The sequence below is a fragment of the Herpailurus yagouaroundi genome, unplaced genomic scaffold (genome assembly GCF_014898765.1).
Source record: "Herpailurus yagouaroundi ecotype Mexico unplaced genomic scaffold, PumYag 160, whole genome shotgun sequence".
NCBI classification, from domain to species: domain Eukaryota; kingdom Metazoa; phylum Chordata; class Mammalia; order Carnivora; family Felidae; genus Herpailurus; species Herpailurus yagouaroundi.
Genome location: NW_024412401.1, coordinates 54,112,606 through 54,138,000, shown reverse-complemented (window position 1 = coordinate 54,138,000; position 25,395 = coordinate 54,112,606). Strand labels below are relative to the sequence as shown.

Below are 25,395 nucleotides of genomic sequence, written 5' to 3'. Positions count from 1 at the left end.
CCCCCCCCCCCCGCCCTCCCCCACGGGGCCTCATGATGTGATGTCCCAGGCGTGACCTCTGCAGACTCGGTTATGTGCTCTTCTGTCCTCACAGGTGCTGCCAACACCTCCTTCTTTTGAATCAGCAGCAAAATTAATAAGTGTTGTTTTCCCATCTCTGCACATTTACTGGGCAGAGGACCCCAGGGGCCTATCAGAGCTCGTCCGAAACCTCTTGATCCTAGGCTCTTGGCGACCGCACCGCAGACAGAAGGCTCGGGAGCTGCTGCTTCTGTGGCCTGGACTCTGAGATATACGGGTCTGACCTCCTAAACTCATTCCGACTCTAGCTGCAGCCACAACACAACAAATTTATCCCCCAGGGTCTGCACGCAGCCTCCTTTATGCAGGCAACCTCCATCCCAGGCACCGGGCGCCGGGGTTGGGCCTTAAATCACGCAGGCTCAGCTGCCGGGAAGCTCCTGTCACTTTTACGTGCGTACGAAACAAGTAAAAACTAGTCCGGGTTTTGGGGGGAAAAAAATCCGTTCTCAGCTGTTTACAAAGCGTTTAAAATTCGATGGTTGGTGCCGATGGGTTCTGTTGCCAGTACGACCGATGGCGGTGCGTGCCAGAGCTTTTTCTCCCCAAAGTCAGGCGTGGGAACTACTCGATCTCAACTCTGCCTGGATCATTGGTGACTCCCGGTGGTCACGGCCTCCAGATGAGGTGCTCAGCCCCTTCCCTGGGGCTCCATGCCCACCAAAGGGTCTTGTGGAAGGTGGGGTTTCTTAATACTGGAGGCCCAGAGCGTCTCCAAGGGAGGCCCCGATTCTGTCTTTGCCCGTCGGAACGTCTGGTTCTCTCCAGTTTGCACCTGGTGCGAAAGCCAGCCTTCCTCGCCGGCCTCCACTCTTTGCCATCAGAAGGAAGTCTGCACATGGTTCCTTTTTACCTCTTCCCTCGGGTATGTGAGCCAGAATGTACGGTCCACAGGCCGTTGGCGGTGGACACAGCCTCACTCCAGATTGCTGGGTCTAATTAGCACTACAGCACCGTCTCTTTGGTTCAGAAGGGTCGCCTTCTACCCGGTTCTGGTAATTGTTTCCTTTCTCGACCGTTGCTTGGGCTCTCTCTAGAGAACAGCTACCCTGGGAAGGTATTAAGAACAGCCAAAGGCGTATCTTGTCCTTGTTGGCTTCAGCCTTTGCTCTAAGTGTGTGAGCTGTTCGCCTTGATCCGACCGCATTGCCCTGGGAACGTTGTGGGACTGTCAGGTCGGGGGGACCGCCCGCGACGGCGCGTCCCCACCGGGGGGCATTGGAGGCAGCCTCTAGTCTTTTACAGGACGCCTGCCAGCCAGCCTGGTGGCCCGATTACAACGGGCTCCTAACTCCTGTCACCCCTATCTCCGATCCACCCCGCGGCACCTCCCCCCGCCAGCAGCTAAAGCAGTTCAATTACCAGAGGGCCCAGGTTCCTTGGTGCCCAGGCCAGACCTACACTGACTTCCAGATGAGAAAACAGCCATTTAATTGGTGTGATAACTTTCCCCTAAGAGCGCCAGTCCTGACGCGTAGGAAAGGGACCGCGGAAGACGGATCATTAGAGAGTGATCCCTGCGCCCCCGCCCGCCGCCCTCCTGTTTCCCAAATGTTGCCGTCTGGAGAAGGTCCGTCCCGGCCTAACGGAGGCCTAACGGAACCCTGGCGGAGTCGGGAGGTCTGGGGGCGATTCGAGGCTCATCACCCCTTCTGGAGACGAGACCTCGTCACAAGCACCAGCCAAACCGGCGCGATCGCAAGTGTTTGCGGGAACCTTCCGCGGGTCCGCCTCCTCGGGGAAGAGGGGTGGGGTGGGGGTGCGTGGATCAGAGCTCCCGCCGAACTGCCGCCCCCTTTTAGGGGGGAATTAATATTCTCATCGCTAAATGCACACTAAAGATTCGACAATAGACCAGCTTTTCCCTTTTGTTAAGAAACTTGCAAGGACTTGCCGAGTTGAAAGACAAAGTAAACCTTCCCGTCTGAGGAGGTAAGCGGGCCCGGATTGCTTGTTTTGCTCGGTGTAGCCGGGCGGGTTGCACGCCCGCCTCGGCGCAGAGGGGAGGCCCGAGGGACCTCTGCCCGGCTGCAAGGAGGGCTTTGCACGCGGCGTGTTTGTACCGGCGCGAGACAGCGCGCGGCTCTCTAAATAATTTACCAGTTGATTAATAGACTCACAGGGGTATAATTAGAAGAGGAAGAGACGGTGGGCACAGTAACCGGTACAGTGCTTGGGGGAACAGGAGCCTTTATTTTTTTAAAGAAACTTTCTAGGGTGCTGGGCGTTTGAAGACAAGTTGGGAAGCGCTCAGCGCCTCATCTCTTTTGAAGTGGAAATAGGACAGTTTGAATCCGTCGAGTTTAATTTTTCACAAGCTTTAGGGGCCCCGCAGTGCAACTCCCTTTTTATTATTGAAAAAAAAACTCTACATTTTTCTTTCATTTTTCTACACACACACACACACACACACACACACACACACATGCACGCAGCCCAGGCAGTAAGTAATAAACACATTAATTTACTCTCTTATTCAGCGTGTATCTTATTCGCTTCACCTCCCCCGGATGTGTCCCCGCGCGTCCCTCCCGCACCCCCACCCAGAGCTCCCACCGCGGGGGCTGCCAATAGGTTGATTAATGGACGCCCCCTGTAATTTATGCATTTTAAAGGAACCCTCACCTCGGTCTGACAATGCTTTTGAAGTAGCTCCTTTTTTCAAGTCAAACTTTTGACTTTTCCGCTGGGACCGCTACAAAGATTTCCTTATGGAAACTAGGTAGGAGACTTTCTCAGCCCGAGAGGGAGCCGGGGCCAAGATCGCCCAACAGAACAGCAGGTCTCCAAGCGGAGGTTGCATTCCGAGGCCAGAGGGCCCGTCAGTGAGGACGGTTCTAGAAAAGGGGGCCGGCGCCCCCGTCTATCAACAGGTTCGTGCCCCAAGAGGGTCCGGCTCTCTGTTTGGTTTTCTTTTTTCTTTTTTTGTTTAAACTAGATTTTCATCGCAGGAGCGTGCATTGGCTCTCCACGTCATTAAAATGATGCTTTGCCAGGACATGATCGAAAGGTTTGTCACCTAAAGGTGAAAAAGCTTTTCGTTCTATGGCCAGTCCAGTGGGGAAACTGAGGCAGTGAGGGACCCTCGACCCGTTCGTGCATCCGTTCGGCGAAACCTCTCTCCCCACCAAGGGTGGGGCTCGTCTAGTGCTAGTCTTACCCCCCAGCGGTGTCACCGAAGCGGGACAGCCGCTGGCCTGTGTGCTGGACTGCAGGGCCAGCCAGTGCCTGCTCTGTGCCTGGCATCCTGATTACAAAATGAAATGAGACAAAACCCAGACATTTCTGCGAAGTCTAAGGTGAGCCCAGAAGTGCATGCTGCCCTTCTCACTCTGACTAGAGCTTCTGGAAGCGTTTCCCCTCCTTGGGCAGCCCCGGTGGCTTCCAACCCACTCAGCTGTGAAATTGTCTGCGACAGGCCAGACCCGGAGGCCCCAGCCTTCTCCAGCCAGGAGGCCTCCCGGTACAGCCGTCCGGGCGGCCGCTCACACCCCCGAGGCAGGTGCAGCTCGAAGCCCCTTTCCCTCTCGGAATGTCCTCGATGGGGAGCTGACTGACACCAGCTGCTTTCTCCTTGGGCTGAGTGGGGCCTGAGGTGTCCAGGGGGCGGCTGCCCCCCGTGACTTTCTGTGGGGCCCCCACTTGGGACGGTTGCCGCATCCCCGAAACAGATCAGGGACAGGAGGCTTGTGGGGATTTGCCAGCCAGAAGGTGGGCTGAGGCATCCCCGTAGGGAGCTTGGCACCGCCGTGATAGATGAGGGAGGCACCGGGCCCACAGCTCCAGCCCTGCACCTGCCTACCTGCTCTGCTGATGAGGGGGCAGAAGGGTGGTGGGTGGACGCTGGCTGGGGGTAGACACGGGATTGGTGGGGTGGGGGAGAGGGGCGGAGGGTGAGAGGTGATGGATGAGTAGGGGGTCCAGGGGAGGCGGCAGGGGAGGGGACAGACCCCTTTCTCCTCACCTCCCACCTCAGACCTTGAACGCACACATTGATTTACCTGTGATCTTGACTGCTGGTGAGATCTGATCTCACGCCCCTGCCTTTTGCTCAAGGCTGGGTTATGGGGCGGGGGGGGGGGGTTAGGGACCTCTCCCTCCCCCGGTGTCTGCCCTCGCAACACCACACACTGCACATTTTTGCTGAGGCTGTGCCCAGCCAGTGCTCTGCTCCTCGGTCCCCAGCACCAGCCTGGCTCACAGCGGGAGCTCATGTCTATGAATGAATGAATGAATGGATGGATGGATGGATGAATGAATGAATGAGTGAATGAATGAATGAGGGGGCACCCAGCAATTGGTCCCGCACGGCGTAGTGGGGCAATACCAGGGAGGTCCGCCTCACGGCGTCTGGGACCCAGAAGCTTCTCTGCCTGCACTTCCATTTAGGAGAGACCCCATTCGTCTAGAGGAACAAGGCGGGGACAGGGGACAGAAGGCAGCAGGCAGCCTGAGCAGTTTCCGGAGAGGTGGCCAGCAGCGGTCACTCCTGGATGGTCGGGGGAGCGGCTACAGGATAGGGCTCAGGACTTAACACTGCGTGACCCCGGTTCAGATTCTGTCGCTTCCCAGCTGTGCGACCTTGGCCAAGCCACCCAGAGCCAGTTTCCTCATCTGCAGGGCGAGCTGGCCACAGTATCGAAGGCATCGGGTTGTGAGGTGTGTAAAATGAAATTGCGTCTGTAAAACGTTCAGCACAGTGCACCTGACGCCACAGGCCGTTATAATAGCTGATTCGTGTTAGCATCATCGTCTTCGTACTGGAAGCAGTGGGAGTAGGAGCAGGATCCGTGGGGTACGCGTGTACGTTTCACGTGTGGGTGTCGACATTCTTTTCCCATGGTGCTGCCCGCTTCGGTCCCTGTGGTGACCAGGAACTGGCGAAGGCCCCGTTTGCCACACGCCTGGTGCCCCAGTTACCTACTGCAGCTGCCTGACAATTTAATGGCATAAAATGAAGACTGTTTTATTACGCGTTTGATTTCATGGATGAGGGTTTCCGGCTGGGCGTGGCAGGGAGGGTTGGACTCCATTCCGTGCTGACTTGGACCTTAGCTGGCATGGCTTCGGTGGCTGGAGCTCCCTAGGCCAGCTCATCCCCAGGCCCTATGTCTGGTTCTCAGTTCTGGTGTCAGCTTGGTTCCTTGGCTCTTTTCCTGCATCGGCTGGGGCTTCTGTGTCCGAGAGTCCTCAATCCCGTGCCTGGGACCACCGGGCGCTGGTCGGGCATCTGTGTCCATGCAGCCTCTTCGCACGGCTAGCCTGGGCTTCCTCCCAGCACGGCGGCCTCGGGTTGGTCAGCCCTCTTATGAGGTGACCGGCTTCCCCTAGAACGAGCATTCCGGGGAGTCCCGGATTGGGGTGGAGGATGATGTGAGCTACAGGGCTTCTTGTGACCCAGCCTCAGAGGTCTCAGAACAAGATTCCAGCTGGTTCTGTTCATCAGTATCGTCAATACGACCAGCCCGGGTTCACGGGGAGAGCATTAGGCCCCCACCTCTCGATGGGAGGAGGGGGCATCCCTCGCCAACCACAGGAGGGGAGGCTTGAGTTGAGCCTTTCTGTTAGTCGGGATCGGCTGCGTCCTGGGACTGCGTGCGGCAGGCCGACCGCCTCCTAGATGCTCAGGATCGGGGCAGCGGCATGACTTCACGTGCCACGTGGGGGCTGGCAGATAGCCCAGAGCCCTGACAGTCCAGTCCTCCTTTGAAGAGGAAGAAACCCCAGTTGGGAGGTAAAAGGACTCACCCAGGGGCACACACTGTGGGAGAAGTGCAGCGTGGGGGGCAGAATGCATGCTGTTCCCTCCCCTGAAACGCAGGTGGGGAGCACAGAGATGAGCAAGTGGCCCCCAGAGCCAGATCGCCTGGGCTCCGTCAGCTATCAGCTGTGTGGCCTTGGGCAGGTTACGTCCTCTCTCTGGGCTTCAGTTTCCCAATCTGTGAAATGGGGCCGTCGTGAAGGTTACGTGAATTAGCACTTGTATGGGAACAGATACAAGCTTAGAAGAGAGCCGAGCTCAGCCTAAGCAGGAGAGCACACGTGCTTCTTCAGGAAACGTGCCACCCTGTCTTCTCCATCCCAGAAGAGCGGGCTCGTGGTTGTTCCCTGGTTTCTTCCTAGCTGCTCACGTTGCTGTCACAGGTCACGTGGGCGATGGCGTTGTCGCCGCCTGTGGGACGTGGGCGGAGTAGCTGGTCCGGGGCCCCCCCCCCCCCCCCGCTCCATTGCAGCGGAAGGAAAAGCGTGTTCCTTAAGCGCCTTCCCCTGCAGGGCACAGCGATGTGAGCGCCCTGCACTTTAGAACAGCCTGGTCCGCGTGCAGACTGGCTGCCTCTCCTCCTTTCCCGGGGTAACTTGCATCTTCCACCGAAAGACGTAAGGGTGTGTGTTGAGATAAGAACAGCGAGCTATCAAATTGTTAGACCCAGCGGGCCCGAGTGAGCATTTTTACTAAAAGTGTAATTAGTTTGCCGGGTGAGGCGGCATTTATTTGTGGAAGAATGTCTATTTTCAAATGGGCTTTTTTTTTTCTCATCTTACACTTCGGTAGACAAACTGAGTGTCCACTGTGGGAGGCCGTGCCTCCCAGCTGTGACGCGCCCCGTGGGGTGTGGGCAACCCCGTCTTGTCTTTGGTCTTCGCCCGAGTAGACAGGCAGAGAGGGGGCTGATGGAAAGTGATAGAAAGGGGGCAGCCGCCCTTCGAGGAGGGAGAAGTGCGGAATATCCTCCTAATTGGCAAGAGCCCCAGGGCTAATGTACTTTTCTGGACTTGAAAAAAAAAAAAAAAAAAAAAAAAGAAGTCCAATATTGAAAGAATTGTTATTTCCTGGCACCACCGTCTGCCCAGCGATTTTAAGTGCTGTCGTTGAGTAATGTAGACATTAGCATGCTGACTTTTGGAGCCATCCTGGGCCTGGGAAACCCAGACCCACCAAGACAGGAGCTTGTCTGGAGTAAGTGACCTGAGTTTACCGAGGAGGCAAACTCCCCGGCGGGCCTGCCCCCCGCAGAAGGATTTGCAGGTGTCCCTTCGTTTTCTCCCAGACCCGATTCGGAAACGTCCTCTTGAGCTTGTTAAATGCTCGCTTGGGGCGCAGCTCCCAGGGTGGGCCAGCAGGTGGCAGTAAATAATAAACAAACAGCATCGCTAACGGAACACCTGCCCCCAGCTTCTGGCTCTGCGGGCCCTGCAGGGCCCACTCGAGATTCCTGCCCGCGCGGGCCTCCGCCGCCTGGAATCAGTACCATCTGGGGGGCGACAGTCTCCCAGAAATGGTCGGGGTTTAGCTTCCGCTGAGCCGCAGGGATGGTGATGTCCTGGGGCAGGGGCCCGTTTCCTTCAAGCCTCCGTCTGAGGAGGAACCGAGAAACAGAAAAGCAGCTCTCCTCTCTCCTTCGCAGCCCTGCCCTTCTCCCTGACTCTCCCTCCGGCCTCCAGCAGCAGCCGGGGGGCCCTGGGGGCCGTGTCGGGATGTGGGGAGGGGGGAGACCAGAGGCGCACACGGAGTTTTCCGCGGATGCCGACGGATCTCCAGATGTCCCCTTCACCTCGATTTCAGGGGGGCCTGAGGAAGGAGGGAGGCCGCGGGGTAGCTGTAGGGTGCACGGGGGCGAGGGGTAGGTGCTGTGTGCCGGGCCGCGTGTAGACAGGTTCAGGGTACAGACCACGCGTCCTAGGGGCGGGTGCAGCGTGCATGGCGTGCACGTGGGGGGTGTGTGTGAAGTGGGTGTGTAATGTATGTTTATAGCGTAGGGGCGGGGGTGTTGTAGGCGGGTGGAGTGGGTTGTAGGGCTGTTACAGGTGAGTGCCTGCCTAGGAGCGTGTGCACTGTGTGTCCATGCAGGTGTCCGTGTGTAGGGTACGTGTGTAGGGGTGTGTGTGGCACGCAGACGTGGGTTTCTGAGCGTGGGTGTAAGGGTGTGTTGTGTGCCCGTAGGGTGTAGGGTGAGTGATGAGGTACTCAGCCCTTTCTTTTTTTTTAAAGTTTATTTATTTTTGAGGGAGAGAGAGAGAGAGAGAGAGAACGGGGAGGGGCACAGAGAGAGAGAGAGAGAGCTTGAGCAGGGGAGGGGCAGAGAGAGAGAGAGAGAGAGAGAGGGAGGGAAGGAGACAGAATCCCAAGCAGGCTCTGCCCTGTCAGCGCGGAGCCCAACGCAGGGCTCAAACACGAACCGTGAGATCATGACCTGAGCCAAGATCAAGAGTCAAACGCTTACGCACTGAGCCACCCAGGCCCTCTCAGCAGTTTTCTGACCTGCCCCGGCTGGGGAGGAGGGTCACACTTATTAGGGGCATAGCCATCGGCCTCGGTGTTTATCATCTTAAAAGCACTGACTGCGGGAACGGTTTCCTTCGTTCTACTTGAGCCTTGTGGGGCCCAGCCCGGCAGCCCTACACTCCTCGTGCCTACCCCTGCCAGCCGAGTCCCAGGGCGGGGACACTAACCGGCCAGCGAGAGCGGATGATGCGAGGACGGGACAGCGGGCGGCAGTGTGGTGCCGCAGGAACGCTCCGAGCCGGGCAAGGAGCCAGGCCCTTCGGTCCCCTGGGCTCCCGTTTCCCCTGGAGAATCTCCAGCCGCCTCGGTGCTCTCCCCGGCTCCTCCCTGACTCCCACTCAGCATCTCTCTGAGCGGGTCTTGACTGAGGGTGACAGACGTCACATCTGTGGCCGGGGAGGAAGAGTCCGTACCTGCATCTCATGGGGGCCCGTTCAATTGCTACTTTCTCCTTGCAGGATTGAGGTGCAAGAGGGAACTTGACCTGGGCTGGGTTTTTTGTTTTTTTTTTTTTTAACAGGAATTAGCCTTCCCTTCAAGACAGAGGGTGGGCCCGGTGTCCTGGGTAGAGCTGGTGGGGGGGGGGGGGGAGGGAACCAGGTAGGATCCTTTCGGGGCCTAGGAGCCTCTCGCCTGTGACCATGGCTCCCCACAACCCCTGTGCCAAGCAAACCCAGCCGGCAGGGAATAAACGGATTGAGATTTTAATAACCTCGAGGTCAATGTGAGAACTGCCATCTCTTATGGAAGATCTTCAGGAAACACACACACACACACCCACACACACACACCCTGAAACCAGGTGGTGTGGCCTTATGAAATAATGGGATATTCGTATCTTGCACTTCACTAAATTCAGGGTTGACAGGACATTCCGGAGAGGTAGCCCTCGGCAGTAGCTTACACGCAGGGTAAGATGTTAACTGCCAAGTCTGGAAATCAAGCCTGAGGCACCTGACTCAATGGAGAAAGACCTTAGGCTGCGCTGAAAATCTCTATCTGAGAGGAGGGAAAAGGGTAAATGGACAGCATTATCAAGGAGCCTTTAAACTTTCAGCAGAACACAGCCAGCGAGCTCTGTTACGAAAAGCTGCGTTTTTGCTGAACTGGCTGGTCAGGCCATGTGGGGTTGGGGAAGTGAGTCGATAGCCTTCAGGAAAAAAAAAAAAAAAAGGCCGCATGGAAACAAAGGTGCTGAGCTGAGTCCCTGGTAGGGGGCCGCAGGGGTGGGCCTGGGGAAAGGCGCTGGGGGCGGGGTCTGCGGGCTTCACCCCCCCCCCCCCCCCCCCCCCCCACCGACTGCCCAGCGTGCCAGGAGGGATGCTCAGGTTGGAGGCCTGGGAGGCAGCATCCAGAGGCCCAGGGGTGGCCGTGTTTCGTTTCAGGTTTCCCGGCCCCCTCTGGGGGAGCGGGCCATCTCCGTGGAGGAGACCCTCCGTGTTATGTGGGTCTGCTGGTGCTGGGAGACGACCTCGCAGCCCCCCCCACCCCGCAAAGTGAGGGACAGAGGCTGACGGGGGAGAGGGGTGGTCTGAGCAACCTTCCCAGATTACCCCAGAAGGGCAGATCTGGGCACGTAGCCTGCTGCCGTGCTTCTGGGCAGAGCCTCCAGGAGCAGGTGTGGTAACAGGAGGAGGGAGGCTCCACCCCACACCCCTAGGCCCCCCTAAGCGAGAGCCACTAATGGGGTCAAGTATGGCCTTCCGGGGAGACTGTGTCCTTTGTCCCTTTCCAGCAGCCTCTCACGGTGGCCTTTTCAGCCTCCTGTAGGCATTTAAATAATTTCCTTTAAACAAAACCCCGCTTTTAAAATGGAAGCCTTCAAACATACATAAAAAGTGGAGAAGAAAAGAACGAAGCCATGGGGACCCACCCCCGTATCGGGGACCCACTCGAGCTCGTGCTGCCTTGTTGTGTCTGAATCCACCCCAAAGACCCCCAACCCCCTCCCCCACCCGCCCGTCCCGCCGCCTCCCCAAAACAGGATTTTATTTTGAAGCGCATCCCAGACATCAGCACGCATTCTCGTGAATCCGCCTCTGGGTCGTGGTGTAGCTGAAGGGGTCGCTGAGAGCCTGCCCCTGGTGGCCTTCCATTGCCTCAGGACCCGGTTCCGTGCTTGGAAGGACAATCCATAGCTCCGCCACAAACACCTAAGGAACCAAAGAGCCTTCCAGTTTGGGAAACGGGGCTATTCACTCGCTCGTTCGTTCATCGTTCATTCACTTATTCATTCAAAATGTGTGTTTGCTCAGTGCCTACCATGTGCCAGACACAGCACCTGACTTTACCGGGGTTCCTGCTTTAAAGGGTGGGGTGAAGGTGGGGCCTGAGGCAGCAAACATGCACCAGTAATTAGCGGTTCAAAGTCACGCAGGAGGAGAAATGCTCATTTGAGGGTCTGTGTTTCCCTGACTCCTGCGGCGAGGGGCTTGTTTTGGTTTTGGTTTTGGCTCAAAGTCAGGATCAGCGTGTGGTTCACCTTCTTCCTGGAAACATGTGCCTTCCACCCCTTGGAGCCCCGCCTCCCGTGTCTCCCGTGTCCTTGTGCCTTTCCAGCCGGGATACCAGCTTGTGTCCCTGCCTCTCTTGACCTCGGGGCCCTGAGCTCTGTGCGGGGTTGGGTCTGATTCACAGGGCATAAGAGGGACCCTCCACTCTGTTGTGTGTGCGTGCACGGGTGTGTGTGTATGCTGTGTGTATACACAGTCTATGTGTATTTTTTTTAATGTTTATTTATTTTTGAGACCGAGCACGAGCAGGGGAGGGGCAGCGAGAGAGGGAAACACAGAGTCGGAAGCAGGCTCCGGGCTCCGGGCTCCGAGCTGTCAGCACAGAGCCCGACGCGGGGCTCGAACTCATCAGCTGATGAGATCATGACCTGAGCCGAAGTCGGGCGCTCAACCGACTGAGCCACCCAGGCGCCCCAGCATGTATTTCAATTAGACCACGTCGTACAAGCCGTTTGTTGACTTGCTTGCCCCCTGATTTCTGCCAGAGCCCTCTTTCCAAGTTAGTTGAACATAAGCGGTTTTTGAAGGTGGCATAACCTCTCGGGCATGGACAGGCCATCCTTTATTTGACCCACCTTCTGCTGAGGTCATCGTAGATCGCATCTGATCTTCACCACTGGAAATGACGCTCAGATGGACACCTTGGGGCGCATGTCCTTTCCTGCCTGTGCTATTATATGTTAGGTGTGAGTTCTTGTAAATGAGATCACTAGGTCGAAAGGCATGTACGTTTTAACTTTTTTTTTTTTTTTTAATTTTTTTTTCAACGTTTATTTATTTTTGGGACAGAGAGAGACATAGCATGAACGGGGGAGGGGCAGAGAGAGAAGGAGACACAGAATCGGAAACAGGCTCCAGGCTCTGAGCTATCAGCCCAGAGCCCGACGCGGGGCTCGAACTCACGGACCGCGAGATCGTGACCTGGCTGAAGTCGGACGCTTAACCGACTGCGCCACCCAGGCGCCCCTAACTTTTTTTTTTTTAAGGATTTTTTTTTTATTTTAGAGAGAGAGAGCATGTGCAGGTAGGGGAGGGGCAGAGGGAGAGAGGGAGAGAGGGAGAGAGAGAGAGAGAGAGAGAGAATCTCACGCAGGCCCACGTTCAGTGCAGAGCCCAATGCAGGACTCGATACCAGGACCCTGGGATCATGACCTGACCCAAAATCAAGAGTCAGATGCTTAACTGACTGAGCCACCCAGGTGCCCCTACATCTTAACTTCTAACACAAATTGGGAAATTCCCTCTAGAAATCTTTGCACAAGGTGGGGGGCGCCCCCCTCCAAAGGAGTCTCTTTGTGTTTCCATCCTGTCTTCCATTATTCCCTGGAGTCAGGCTTCTCTCCAGCCGAGGTCACTTAAGCCACAACCCTTTTGGGCCTTAGTTTTTCAACTTTGAAATGAGAGAGGTCAAGGGGATGACCTTCCAGGGCCTTCCCTCCAGGTCTCCGAGCCTCACGAGCAGCCCCCGTCGCCCCGATAAGGCTGCAGGTGAGCAGCGCAGTCCTCCCTGGAGCACAGCTTGCTTTCTGACAGGGCCTGACCGTTGGAGAAACCAGTCAGCAAATGTTGGCCCGGTCCAGCCCTCACCCCCAACAGCCGAGGCCTGAATGCACCCGGGGTGTCACTGGCCAGCAACCTCATTACCTAGTGGAGCCCCTTCTCCATGGACAAGCCTGTGTCAAACCTACAGCACTCTCCTAAAGTCAGGTTTAAGCTCAGGGGAGATTTAATCCAAAAAGTTTGACATTTAAGGGTCACGTACTCTTCCCAATGGCTTCATCATAGCCCATCTTTTGGGAATCTGGATAAACTTGGGGAAGGGTCTAAAAATACACCCACATGGCCCTTCAGAAGACCTCTAACAGATCTGGCTTCTTTATTTTTTATTATTTGAAAAAAAATTTTTTTTTCATTTTTATTTAGCTTTGAGAGACAGAGAGACAGAGCATGAACAGGGGAAGGGCAGAGAGAGAGGGAGACACAGAATCAGAAGCAGGCTCCAGGCTCTGAGCTGTCAGCACAGAGCCTGACGTGGGGCTTGAACTCACAGACCGCAACATCATGACCTGAGCCGAAGTCGGACGCTCAACTGACTGAGCCACCCAGATGCCCCTCATTTTACTTAAAAAAAATTTTTTTTAATGTTTATTTATTGTTGACAGAGAGACAGAGCACGAGCAGGGGAGGGGCAGAGAGAGAGGGAGAAACAGCATCGGAAGCAGGCTCCAGGCTCCGAGCCGTCAGCACAGAGCCCGACGCGGGGCTCGAACTCACAAACCGTGAGATCATGACCTGAGCCGAAGTCGGACGCTCAACCGACTGAGCCCCCCAGGCGCCCCAGATCTGGCAGCTTTAATGAGTCATCTGCCGATCCCACAACATTCAGTGAGGCAGGTGCCACTGACGAGAACACTGAGGTTCAGGGAGTTCCCATCACTGCCAAGCAAGAGTGCACTGGACCCCTGGGCTGTCAGCTCACACTTGATCCAGGGCAACTAAGAGGGGAGTTTTCTGGGTTTTATTCTAAGGAATGCTTATAAAAGCAGCTGTACCGGGGCACCTGGGTGGCTCAGTCAGTTAAAGCATCTGACTTCACCTCAGCTCAGGTCATGATCTCATGGTTCCTGAGTTCAAGCCTCACCTTATGCTCTCTGCTCTCCTGCAGAGCCTGCTTCGGATTCTGTGTCTCCCTCTCTCTCTGCTCCTCCCCTGCTCTCTCTCTCTCTCTCTCTTAAAATAAATAAATATTTTTAAAAGACAGCTAGGGGCACCCAGGGGATGGCTTAGTCAATTAAGCATCCAACCGACCCGCACAAGTCATGATCTCGCGGTCTGTGAGTTCGAGCCTCGCATCAGGCTCTGTGCTGACAGCTCAGAGCCTGGAGCTTGCTTCGGATTCTGTGTCTCCCTCTCTCTCTGCCCCTCCTCTGCTTGTACTCTGTCTCTCTCTCGCGCGCGCGCTCAAAAATAAATAAACATAAAAAAAAAAAGGCAGCCGTATCACAAATCCTCCTTGCAGCTCCCCCACCCCACCCTGAGCACAGCCCATCCGCCTTCCCAGTCTGCAGAAGAAACTGAGGTTCAGAGTGTTGGGGTGGAACACTCTGTTGGGGTGGAATCGGGACTAGGAGAGGGAAGCCAAGGACCCCTCTCACTGCAGCCAGACTCTGACAGGGACCTGCCGGAGGCCTGTGGCACCTCCGGGCTGCTCAGATTCCCACAGACTTAAAGGGCTCCGCGCTTGGGGGCTCAGCAAAAGGTGTTTCCTCTCTAGAGGCTTACAAAGCTGGAGCTGTTAGCTGGCGATTTTCATTCAGGGTCCTCAGCCCAAGCTCTTCGCGGACTTTATATGACGTCCATTTTTGCTCTTCGGAGCCTTGCAGTGACCACTTAGAAAATCGTGCTTTTCATTAGCCACATCCTTGGGGCATGGGGACCCCGACTGGGGACTCCACTGGCGGATACCACAAGATGGCCGGTCCCTGTGCAGATGTGGCCAAGTCCAGGATCCTGAGATTAACTCCCATGGGTTCGTTGACTAAATGAAGGCAAACGCACGACTGTTCCCAAGGTGGCCTGTGTGTGGCCCAGATCCCCTTCCCCTGTGAAGGCCTCATGGGCCTGTCTGCGCTCACTTCCCGCGGACCACTCAGCTCCAGCCCCACGGGCCCTTTCTCTGAAACTTGAATGTGTCCAGATCGTTCCAGCCTCAGGGCCCGGGCCCTTGCCATCCTGTCTTCCTACAACATACTCTCTGGGTCTTTGTGCACTTGGACTCCCATTTGGACCTCAGCCAGATGTGACCTGCCCAGAGGCCATCCTGGACCCAAACCAGCAGGCTCCCATCACTTGGTTTGTTTTCTTCATCGTACTTATGATGCTCCACGGTGGTTATGTGTCTGTGCGCTGTCTCCCTCTCTAGAATGTAAACGTTGGGAGGGCAGGGCCCCTGGATCCTTGCTTGCCGTGTATTATAGTGGCCAACACAGTGCCTGGCATAGCACGGATGCTCCGTAACTATCCACTGGACAGATCGCTGGGAAGGGCTTATTTCTGTCTTAGTTTCTTATTTAGGTGAAAACACTCGTAAATATTTAGGATTGGAAAGCTGTGTGACAGATTCTTAACCCGTTTTGTGCTTAATCTGTATTTATCCTGAAACAAGGCACTGGTTTCCCAGATCAGAGAACAGATGCATTATTTGTTCACACGGTGATCGGAGTGCTGGCTCCCCACACCCGAAATCCTCGCGGGGCCATGCGGTGAGAGCCAACATACCCTGTGTAAACAGGGATCTGTAGCCTGGGGGACAAGCCCTGACGTTATGACTCTCGGAGCTTGCCTGAGCCTCTCCCGAGGTCTCTGTCTTTAAGTCTCAAGGCTCGTTTGAAGCCGGCCTCCTGCATCGCCCGCCAGCAGTCTGTTCTCAGAACACCGTGACCACGGGGGACACGTGGACACATTCAGTTATGTTTTACTTCCCAACATGCATCTCCCGAACCGAAACATATCAGCCACCATCTCTGAGTGGCTGCCGCGTGCCTGGAAATTTGTGTGCACCGTGAACCCCGTGGGGACAGATCCTGTCATCCTTTTTTGTCAGGTGAGCAAGCTGACCCTTGGAGAGGTCGAGTGACCAACTGAGGTCGGTCGGCGGCACCTGAGGGCAGGGCTGAGACCCTAGGTTTGCGTGCCCCCCAAGCCCGAGTTCTCTCCTCTCTCCCGCCCGGGCTCCCCAGAGTCTGGGCAAGTTGCTTTTAACATGTTTGGTGAGTTGCAGTGGAGCTTTTGGAAAAAGAAGCCTCCGGTCTATTTATTATTCCACACCTACTGCGTGCTGGACACTACGTTAATCATGGGGGGGAAATGAGGTGGGCGTGGTCTTTTCCCTCCTGGAAAAGTCTTTTTCCTCATGGAAAAGACTTCCAGTGTCTTTTGGGAGAGGCAGACGTCACAAGAGGACAGCCAATGACGATGACGATGACTGACGAGGGTAGCAAGTGAAGTAACCCAACCTGGCAGCAACCCCTGGGGCCATTCCACTGGGGCCCCTGAAGGTTGAATGGAAAGTCTTGCCCCAGGCAAGGTGTGGGGGAGGGGCTTTCTGGAAGGAGGGACTGGCAGACTCAAGGGGAGGTGAAGAGCTGAGGGAGAGTCACCGGGGAGGGAGTCAGGAGTCAGGGACTAAAAGGGACTGCTGGCCTTGGGGGAGGGGACTGTTCTTATCCTCCGAGCACTGGGGAGCCACAGCAGGCGTAAGCAGGGGGAAGAGAGGGGATGAGCTGCAGCAACTTCTCGTTCGTGCCAGATGTTCTCTCTAGGGCGAATGCCCTTTTCTGATCTTTCCTCCGGCCTGGGGTAGAAAGGCTGGAAGGTGCGGGAAGGGACAAATTCAGGGAAATGTGAATCTCTCAGATAAGGTTTTTGGGCCTTTGGTCAAGAGCGGAAGCAGCACGTCCTGGCCCTGGAGGAAAACGGCCGTTTCTGCCTCTCTCGCCCGTGTGCTCGCCTGGCCGTCAGTCTGGGGCCTTTTGGCAGGTTCCAGATGTGTGCACCAGGGCCACTTGCCCGACGCACGGATGGCCGTCTGGCATGGCGGCTGGGCCTCTCCCGAGAAGCTGCCAAAGACCCTCACTGCAACTCAAGGAAGCCCGCTCGTCGGGGGCCACATCCATAGCAAACACGGGTAATGTTTACCAAGTATTTCTGGAAAAATGAACGCAAAGTGCAGGAAATGCAGTGCAAATTGCTCGAAGGGAGGACATCAGCAACATGGGACATTTAATGAGTCTGGGAGGCGAGGTGTACATTTTGGGAAAATGTGAATTGCGGTAACGTAAACAAGCATCCTCTCAAGATCTCGTTCTCCTTGAGACTGCGTTTCAGTGTCTGGTTCTCACCACGGCTGCAATTCTAGAGATCTGATTCTAGACATCAAGGAGGGGAGAAGCGGAGGAAGGAGAGAAGCAGGGGTTGCCTACGTGTCGCAAATTAGCAGAAAACATCCAGAGTAAACCTTCACCGGGGGCCTGCTGTGTTACCCCGAAAAGCTTCTTGCTGCAAAAAAACAGATCCTGCAGGAACGGGGACTAACCTGGCTGCTGATGGGTGCGGCATCGTGTCAAGGTCAGGGGAGGGTCAAGATCAAGGTCAGGGTCATCCAGTGCGGTTTTCCTTCTCCCACGGCCTGCGTTCCTCCAATTGCTGGGACCTGGGAGGGACCTGGGCACCCGCAGCCTTGTCCACCCAAACCCGACCCTTCACCAGGTCAGTCCGGAGTCAAGGAAAGTTAGGAAACCCACGGCCCCCAGGCCGCCGATGCTCCCTCACCCTCCCGTTGGGTCAGGAGCGGTGCCCAGGATGACAGACAGCGTGACCGCCCGCCCTCCTCTCCCTGCAGTCCCTGACAGCATCATCATGAAGGTGCTGGACCAGAGGCTGAGCCAGCAGGACAGCGTTCAGAAGGGGTGGGTGCTGCACGGCTTCCCGAGAGACCTGGACCAGGCGCACATGCTGCACAGCCTGGGCCACCAGCCCAGCAGGTAAGCCGCCCCCTTCCGGAAGGTCGCTGCCACTGGGCACCCCCTCCCCAGGGGCTCGGCCGACGAGGTCCCGGTGAGAGCTTGCGGTTTACCAGAAGCTCCACTGCCCCTGCAGTGGCATGGCTCTTCGACACCCCCTCCCCTCCCCGTCCCCGGCCACCCACCCCCTTTGCCCCGTGAACTGGGAGTCAGGCTTGGGTTCAGGTCCCGGCTCTGTCACTTACCTCGCGGGACCCGAACTTCCTCGCCCGTGAATGCCGACCCACCCCAGACAGCCTCACCTTCCCCAGGGGATTGTGCCAGTGAACGGATGTCTCCTTCTGCCGTTTCTCCTCTTGCACGGTTGACGTTTAAACCTTCGGTGCATCAGACATGTATTCTGATGCGGGTAAGGGGCACGGGCTGAGCACTTCCTCCCCAGATGGTTGGCCATTTGTTCCAAAACAGCGTCCAATGTCGTGGAACATCGCGTTCCTCCTCCGCTGACGTGCACCGGAGAGCACGCCGTCACTGTGTGTACTGTGGGAGGAAATGAGGGGGGTTCCAGTGGAAACAAGCAAGACTACGAGCTCCGGGCTCGCCCTGGCGAGGGAGTCGCCACGCCGCTCGGGTTCGGCAGAGGCCCAGAGGCCGGCAGCGGAGCGGGAAGGCCTCCCGGGTGCGCCCTGCCCGAGCTGCTGCCCTGGGAGGCCGGGTGGGGGGGCGGCCACCTCGAAGCGGGGCGCCCCGTGTGCTTGGCCGGGGGACCACATGTGGCTTTCTCTGGTTGGTCCTAACCTGCAAACGGTGGCAACAATTAAGGAACCTGCTAGGTATCTGGCTGTTTTGGGGTCCCTTGTAGCAGAGACTGCGGCTTGGTTTGGGAGAGTTTTTGCGTTTCTAGGTACTTGGCATCTTATTGTTATCATTTCAGCTTTTCGTTACTGGCTTTTTATCTTCACGTGGCGTGTGGAGAAGTTGTTGAAGTGCAACCTCGAATTTAAAATAAAAATTATTGGCATTCTGTGGAAGGCTATTCGACAGTATTTGAAAAGAATGTGTATTTTATAAATTTTTTAATGCTTACTTACTTTTGAGAGGGGGAGAGAGAGCGAGAGAGAGAGCGTGCACAAGCAGGGGAGGGGGAGAGAGGGAGACACAGAATCCAGAGCAGGCTCCAGGCTCCGAGCCGTCGGCACAGAGCCCGACGTGGGGCTCGAACTCACGAACCACGAGATCACGACCTGAGCCGAAGTCGGACGCTCAACCGACTGAACCACTCAGGCACCCCAAGAATGTGTATTTTAAATTTGAAGTTATAGAATTAAATATACATTATTAAGTCACACTTTTTCTTTTCTAAGTCTATTTTTTTTAGTCATCTGTACACCTGATGTGGGGCTCGAACCCACAACCCCTCGATCAAGAGACACATGCTCCCCTGACTGAGCCAGCCGGCGCCCCTTAGGTCCTCCTCGATCCCCTCTGTCCTTGTCTCCTCATTGCTGTGTTTGTTTTTTGTGTCTGTCATCCTGTCAAGGACTGATTTGCTGACTTCCCGCTAACAGCGCATTTTTACTGATTTCTCTTGTTCCCTTATTTCCTGCAGCTTTTGCTTTATGTGTGTCGGTGCCGTGTTACGCAGTTCACAAAGGCTTGGGTCAGCGATGTGTTCCTTGTGAAATGTCGCCCTGACGGAAGTGACCGTCTTTGACGCGACCGCGGGGTGTCTGAGCGCCCCCTGTGCCCCTCCTCAGCAGCAAAACATCGGTATCAGAGAGAGAGAGAGAGAGAGAGAGAGAGAGAGAGTCTGTGTTGCAGTCTGCCTCAGGACCTCCCAGGTTCTGGCCAGAGAGGTAGAAGGCACACACTGATTCTTCTAGAACAGCCGCTCTCGGGGGCCAGCTCCACCGGAAGGCACGCCTTTTGGTCTGTTTTGCCTTTTAAAATTTTTCTTATTTCGTCGTTCCTGAAGCTCACAATCACCTTGCTTTTTCGCTTGCCTACCTTTCTTTGTATCTATGTGCTAACTAGTTCCACTCCTTATTAGAGCCCCTCCGAATAGTTTGCCACAAGGTCCGTCAGGCTATGTAATCTGTCGGCCGCAGGCTTTTTCTTTCCCTCTGATTCCTCTCTCTCGGTTGGACTGTTTTTGTGTTTTGTTTCCTCTTGGCTGACGGCATGGCTGTTGTCAGACTTACCCACTGTGGCATCACGGGAGTTTCTTTGTCCTTCTCCTGTTTTCCGAGCCCCATACTCTTCCTCCGTCTGGCCTCCAGCTGTTCCTCGAGTTAAAAAGGTGGTTTTAGGGGCGCCTGGGTGGCTCAGCCGGTTAAGCGTCTGACTCTTGGTTTCGGTTCGGGTCATGACCTCATTGGTTCTCGGGTTCAAGCCCCGTATCTGGCTCTGCACTGACAGCACGGAGCCTGCCTGGGATTCTCTCTCTCCCTCTCTGTCTCTGCCCCTCCTCTGCTCTCTCTGTCTCTCAAAATAAATAAACATAAAAAAATAAATTTAAAAAAACAGAAGGAGGCTGTCATGTCCTCAGCACACTTGTTCCAGACTGAAGAGGTCCCCCTCCACCCCCTCCACCCCCTCCACGGGTGCACAGTCATCCCGATGCTCCCGTGCACGAGCACCCGAAGGTTCCCTTTGCCCCCCTCCCACGTGAGGAAGCTTGTTTCCACGTCTCCCGATTTTCTTTCTCTTGGTTTACTGCCTTGTTTTGGTCAAGCACATCCATCGGTGTAGCTTCCTGAGAAAGGTTGTGTGGGAGATAAATTTTTTGAGGCTTGGTACGGCCCGAAGTGCCCTTATCCTACCTTCCTACTTGCGGGGTCGGTTGGTGGGGCCAGGAATTACCCCCAGTCGCTTTCCCTCCGCCATTTTGAATTGCTGTTAAGAAGCCCAATGCCAGTGTGATTCCGGGTTCTTCGTACGTGGCCTTTTTTCTTCTCTCTGGAACTTGGTAGATCTTTCCTTCATCCCCAGGGTCGTAAAGCTTCACTATAAGATTTCATTCGTTTCTTTGGCGTGGGTCTGGTTTACTTGGTTGTCCCCGAAGCTAATCTGGAATGTTCCTTTTAAATTTTATTGATCTTGTTAAATGAATTATTCTCTCTCTGGAAATGTTCGTGACAGGCTTGTTATTGCAGGAGGTGGGGGTTTCCCCTTTCTGTTAAGGTTTTGTCAGTCTTTATTTTTTTTTCTTTTTAACTTATTTATTTTGAGACAGAGAGAGAACAGGGGTGGGGCAGAGAGAGAGGGAGAGAGAGAATCCCAAGCAGCCTCCGCTGTCAGCGTAGAGCCCAATGCGGGGCTTGAACTCACAAACTGTGAGATCATGACCTGAACCGAAACCGAGAGCCGGACGTTCAACCGACCGAGCCAGCCACGTGCTCCAGGGTTCTGTCTGTCTTGGCCTCGTCCTTTCTCAGTAGATTCTTTTGTTGGTTTGTCGGTCTGATTGTTTTTCAGATGTCAGGTCACCCTTGGTGGTTTGCTCCAGTGTTAGAGTAGGGGATTAAGATGTTAGTGGGTGGGACCTTGTGGCCCGTGGACTTTGTCTTCATGGAAGGGCGGTCTCTTGGGGCCATTTATGCAGAACTCCCCCACGCTGCTCAGCTTTGTCCAAGAGGACTCGTTCAGCCTCCTGCCAGATGGTGAGGTTCTGGGGTCCAGGGGGGAGCAGGACAGTGGAAGGCAGGCGGAAACGGAAGGAGGCATCGCTTGCTGCAGGCCATGTGCATATTTTTTATGTATTTCCCCTAATTTCGGTACAGATGCAGGCTCTGACCTGTGCTTGGCATTCCTCGGCCCAAGGAGCCTGAACTATACCTTCTCTAGAGCAGAAACCTTCCATTTCTACCCAAGTGGAGGAGGAGAGACACTGGCCCAGCAAGACGGTGTGAGGAGGGGATCTGGGGCTTAATCTCTTCAACCAGTCCTCCTTATTTCAGCCGCCGGTTCCAGAGTGGTGCCTGTGCCTGAGCCTTTGAGGGTTTGCTGGTGAACGCTGGGTTTGTTCTCAGCCGTTCCTGCTGCTGACTCGGGGTTGGCCGTTGGGGTCTCTGCAGCTGGTTGCACCCCCTGCACACCTGCTTTCCAGCCCTGGACATTTTGTGTCCGTGTCCCCTTCCTCCGTTCTCTCTGTCGCGTCGGGTCGGTCTCTAAAGCCCCTTGAGTCATTTTTTCGCGGGGGGGGGGGGGGGGTTGCTTTGGGAGGAAACAGTTTGGTGCGTGTTTCAATGTGACATTCGTACTTGGAACTCAGCCTGCGGCCTCTTTGTGGCACCTGTGTAGCCCCACTTTTAGTTTCAACTAGTTTGCTTCCATTATTTTTTGTTATCGTGCGGACAGAATGAAATTGGGCTTAATGTGTTTTTTTCACTCAACCTGCTTTTTTTTATTCCTTGAATAGCTGAAAATATCCCACTTATTTTTGCCTTTATCACTTTATTTTATGCTTCACTGGGGCTTCCTTTGTTTTCCATCTTAAAAAAAATTTTTTTTAATGTTTATTTAGTTTTTGAGACAGAGAGAGAGAGAGACAGAGCATGAGCAGGGGAGGGGCAGAGAGAGAGGGAGACACAGAATCCGAAGCAGGCTCCAGGCTCTGAGCTGTCAGCACAGAGCCAGACGCGGGGCTCGAACCCACGACCCACGAGATCATGACCTGAGCTGAAGTCGGACGCTCAACCAACGGAGCCACCCAGGCACCCTGGGTTTCCATCTTTTTTTTTTCTTTAGTTTATTTACTTATTTTTTCAGTAAACGCTACATTCAATGTGGGGCTCGAACTCACGACCCCAAGAGATCAAGAGTCGCACGCTCCACCGTCCGCCGACTGAGTCTTTTCTTCCTGGTTTGTGTTTTCTTTGACTTTTCTTACTGCAGCTGTTACCTTCTCTTCTCTCCGCTAATCCGTGTGGACGGTGGTCTGTGTCTCCAGCACGCTTTGTACGTTTCATGTACACGGTTAGGCTTGTGAGTCTCACTTTGTCAAATGAAACAGAGGCTCTCGACTGTCACGTGCGGGAGAAAGAGAGAGTGCTCCCCCACGTGCTCCCTCTTCGCCCCTGCCGGTCCACTCTCTGTCGTGAAGAGGGGCAGGCGGGGACACACGTCCTCAGGCTGTTCTGTGCCGGTCTGTGGGACACACATTCCTGTTTTTAAGATAGCTAAGCGTTTCTTTCTAGAGGTGTAACGATGATGTTGTCTCCAGCAATAATTATGACACTTGTGAGCTTTTAGTTCCCTGTCTTCAACCGGATTCAGAGTTCAACATCAGCTATTTCCGTAACGCAACCCCCCATTTACCAATTTTGATTCGTCTGTCCTTTGAATGGGTCGTCTGTGATGCATTTTCAGCCGGGGCACGTGCATGCTAGACTTCCTAAATTCTTGCCCGTTTGAGAGTGCCTTTCTGTTACCTTTATTTGTGAACAACATCTGGCAAAGTGAAGAACCGTTGGGTCAAATTTCTTCCCCACCGGCACTCCTGTATCATTTCCGCACTGTCCTCGGCCGTCTCTGGGGCTGCAGGAGTTCCCCGGGGGCGGTGGGTCAAGTGCGTCTTCTGTCTGGGTGCCCTCGCGTGCTCTCCCCCCACCCCCCAAGCTCATTTACACTGGCGAGACCTCAGTCTTGCTTCTCTTGATGACTTTTCCCTGAGATCTTATGCATCTCATCCGGGTACGTTATTTCAGGAGGACATTCTTCTAGTACACATATTAGTATTTTCCTGGCTCATTTGCTTGGCCCTCTTCTCCAGGAAGACCACTCGTGTGCGTGTCGGATAGCTATCATCTGTTATCCATAATTCGGGATTTTTTTCTAGTAGCTTTCATGTCTTGTTCGTTTCCCATCTGTCCTTCATGATAACTTCAACTATGTTCTGTTACTGTCTCATGGCCCCTGGTTTTTCGTTCCTATAATGTTTAAAAAAAAATTTTTTTAACGTTTATTTATTTTTGAGAGCTAGAGAGAGAGAGAGACAGAACGAGCAGGGGAGGGGCAGAGAGAGAGGGAGACACAGAATCCGAAGCAGGCTCCAGGCTCTGAGCCATCAGCACAGAGCCCAATGCGGGGCTCGAACTCACGAGCTGTGAGATCATGACCCGAGCTGATGTTGGACGCTCAACCGACTGAGCCACCCGGGCGCCCCTCTATAATGTTTTTATGTTTCCCTTTATTTTCTCCCTTAAGTCTGTCAGCTTTTGCTCATCTCCTCTTCTATCTTGCACCTTTTGCATGATTTCTTCCATGGTAGAGTCTGTTTTTCCTAAATTGTGTTGAGTGTATTGATAAGTCTTGATTGAAAAATGTGCTTAGGTTTCCTGGAGTAATTTTTCTTCCAAAGGGTATTCATTGTCTCTATTTTTTTTCCTTTTCTTCCTTCCTTCCTTCCTCCCTCCCTCCCTCCCTGCCTTTCTTTCTTTCTTACTTTCTTTCTATCTATCTATCTATCTGTCACCATTTTTTGGGAAACATGTCTCCCTGGGTCCCAAGATGCTTGTCTTTTGCCAGCGATTTGTCCTTGAATAATAGGCCTGTCTTTTGCCTAAGAATGGCATGAGTTGGTATATTATTTTATTTCTGCGACTGCTTTAATAAATCCCCACAAACTTGGTGGCTTAAACAACACAAATCTATCGTCACCCAGTGCTGTAGGCCTAAAATCAGTAGTCGGCAGGCTGTGTCCCTTTCTGGAAGCTCTGGGAAGAATTCATCTCCTCACCCTTACCAGGAGGCTGCCCACCGTCCTTGGCCCCGGGACCCCTTCGTCTCCAAAGCCAGCAACGTTGCACACGCGGACATAGTCACGTCTCCCCCTGACCAGAGCTGGGGACACTTCTCAGGCTTTCAGGACCCACGGGGTTAGATTGGGCCCACCCAGAAACCCCGGGATAATCTGACCATGTCAGGGTCTTTATCTGAATCATATCTGCAGAATCCCTTTTGCCAGGGGAAGTAACAGATTCCCACATTCTGGGGATTAGGAGGCGGCCCTCTGGGAGGGGGGGCATTCTCAACCCCTAGACTTGAGGCCGGAGGGCTTCCTGCGGGAGGCGGAGACGTCTGGTTCTGGGGCAAACGGCCTGCCGGGGCTTCCTGTCTTACTACCCGTGTTGTCTGAGGACCTCCAGGAGCCACAGGGCCATGGGGCTAAGTGTCCACCCTTCGTGTTCCGGCAGCTTAACACACTAGGGTGCCAGTGGGCTAGCTTCTGTGCAGGGGGGTCGTCTACCTGAAGATGAGAGGCTCTGGGAAATTGCAGAACGGTCACTTTGGGGGAGGCTGGAGGCAAGGATCCAGTGCTCGATTCTTCTGAGCCCCGAGGGAGGAAACGGCAGTTTTAGACAGGCGAGGGCACCGTGTTTATTCAGAAGCACACAGGGGGAGAATACTCCAGAAGCTCTCTGATTTAGGGCAGGTTTGCGAGGGAGTATTTCTCCATTCACCAATAAACTCAGGTTCTAAAGACTTCGTAAACAATGCTGATTTAATTTATTTGACCCCCAGGGCGGAGGCCAAACAGGGGAAAACATGTTTGTTTCCAACACAGGTCTCACCGTCGCCCCGGTTCCATCTCCTTTCCTTATTTTCCTCTCCTCCTTCTCCTCCGCCTCGGGTCTGACTCCTCCATTCCCCCCCCCACCTCAGCCTTCAATTAACATCTTTATGATGAATGCAGAAGGTAATTTTAGCCGTAAACCTTCAAGTCCAGATCCAGGCTGAGAAAGCGAGAAATATTCTAGAATGAGCCCGCCTGGCATTGGCATGAATATCGGGGCCGTAATTCTGGCTTGGTTGTGATGCCAATTATAAAGCAGTCTAGCTGTGGCGTTGCTGTTTCTGACACCAGGAGGAAACCTTGGCAGAATTATAGCCTAGAAATCAATCTGGGAATACGATACAGAAATCTATAATTCAGACATGAAAACAATCTACAAAGCCTCTTTTTTTTTTTTTTAGGAGGGTTCGATGAAATTAG

General features: G+C 54.5%; 1 protein-coding gene across 5 annotated transcripts in view; it reads left to right on the top strand.

Moving 5' to 3' along the window:
* AK8 (adenylate kinase 8) overlaps positions 1 to 25,395 on the top strand; it is a 129,362-nt gene that overhangs the window by 62,253 nt on the left and 41,714 nt on the right. For all 5 annotated transcript variants that reach the window (XM_040482732.1, XM_040482731.1, XM_040482730.1 and 2 more), the window contains one exon: positions 17,279 to 17,420. In XM_040482732.1, the coding sequence (XP_040338666.1) occupies positions 17,279 to 17,420 (142 nt within the window). The remainder of the gene's footprint in view (positions 1 to 17,278; positions 17,421 to 25,395) is intronic.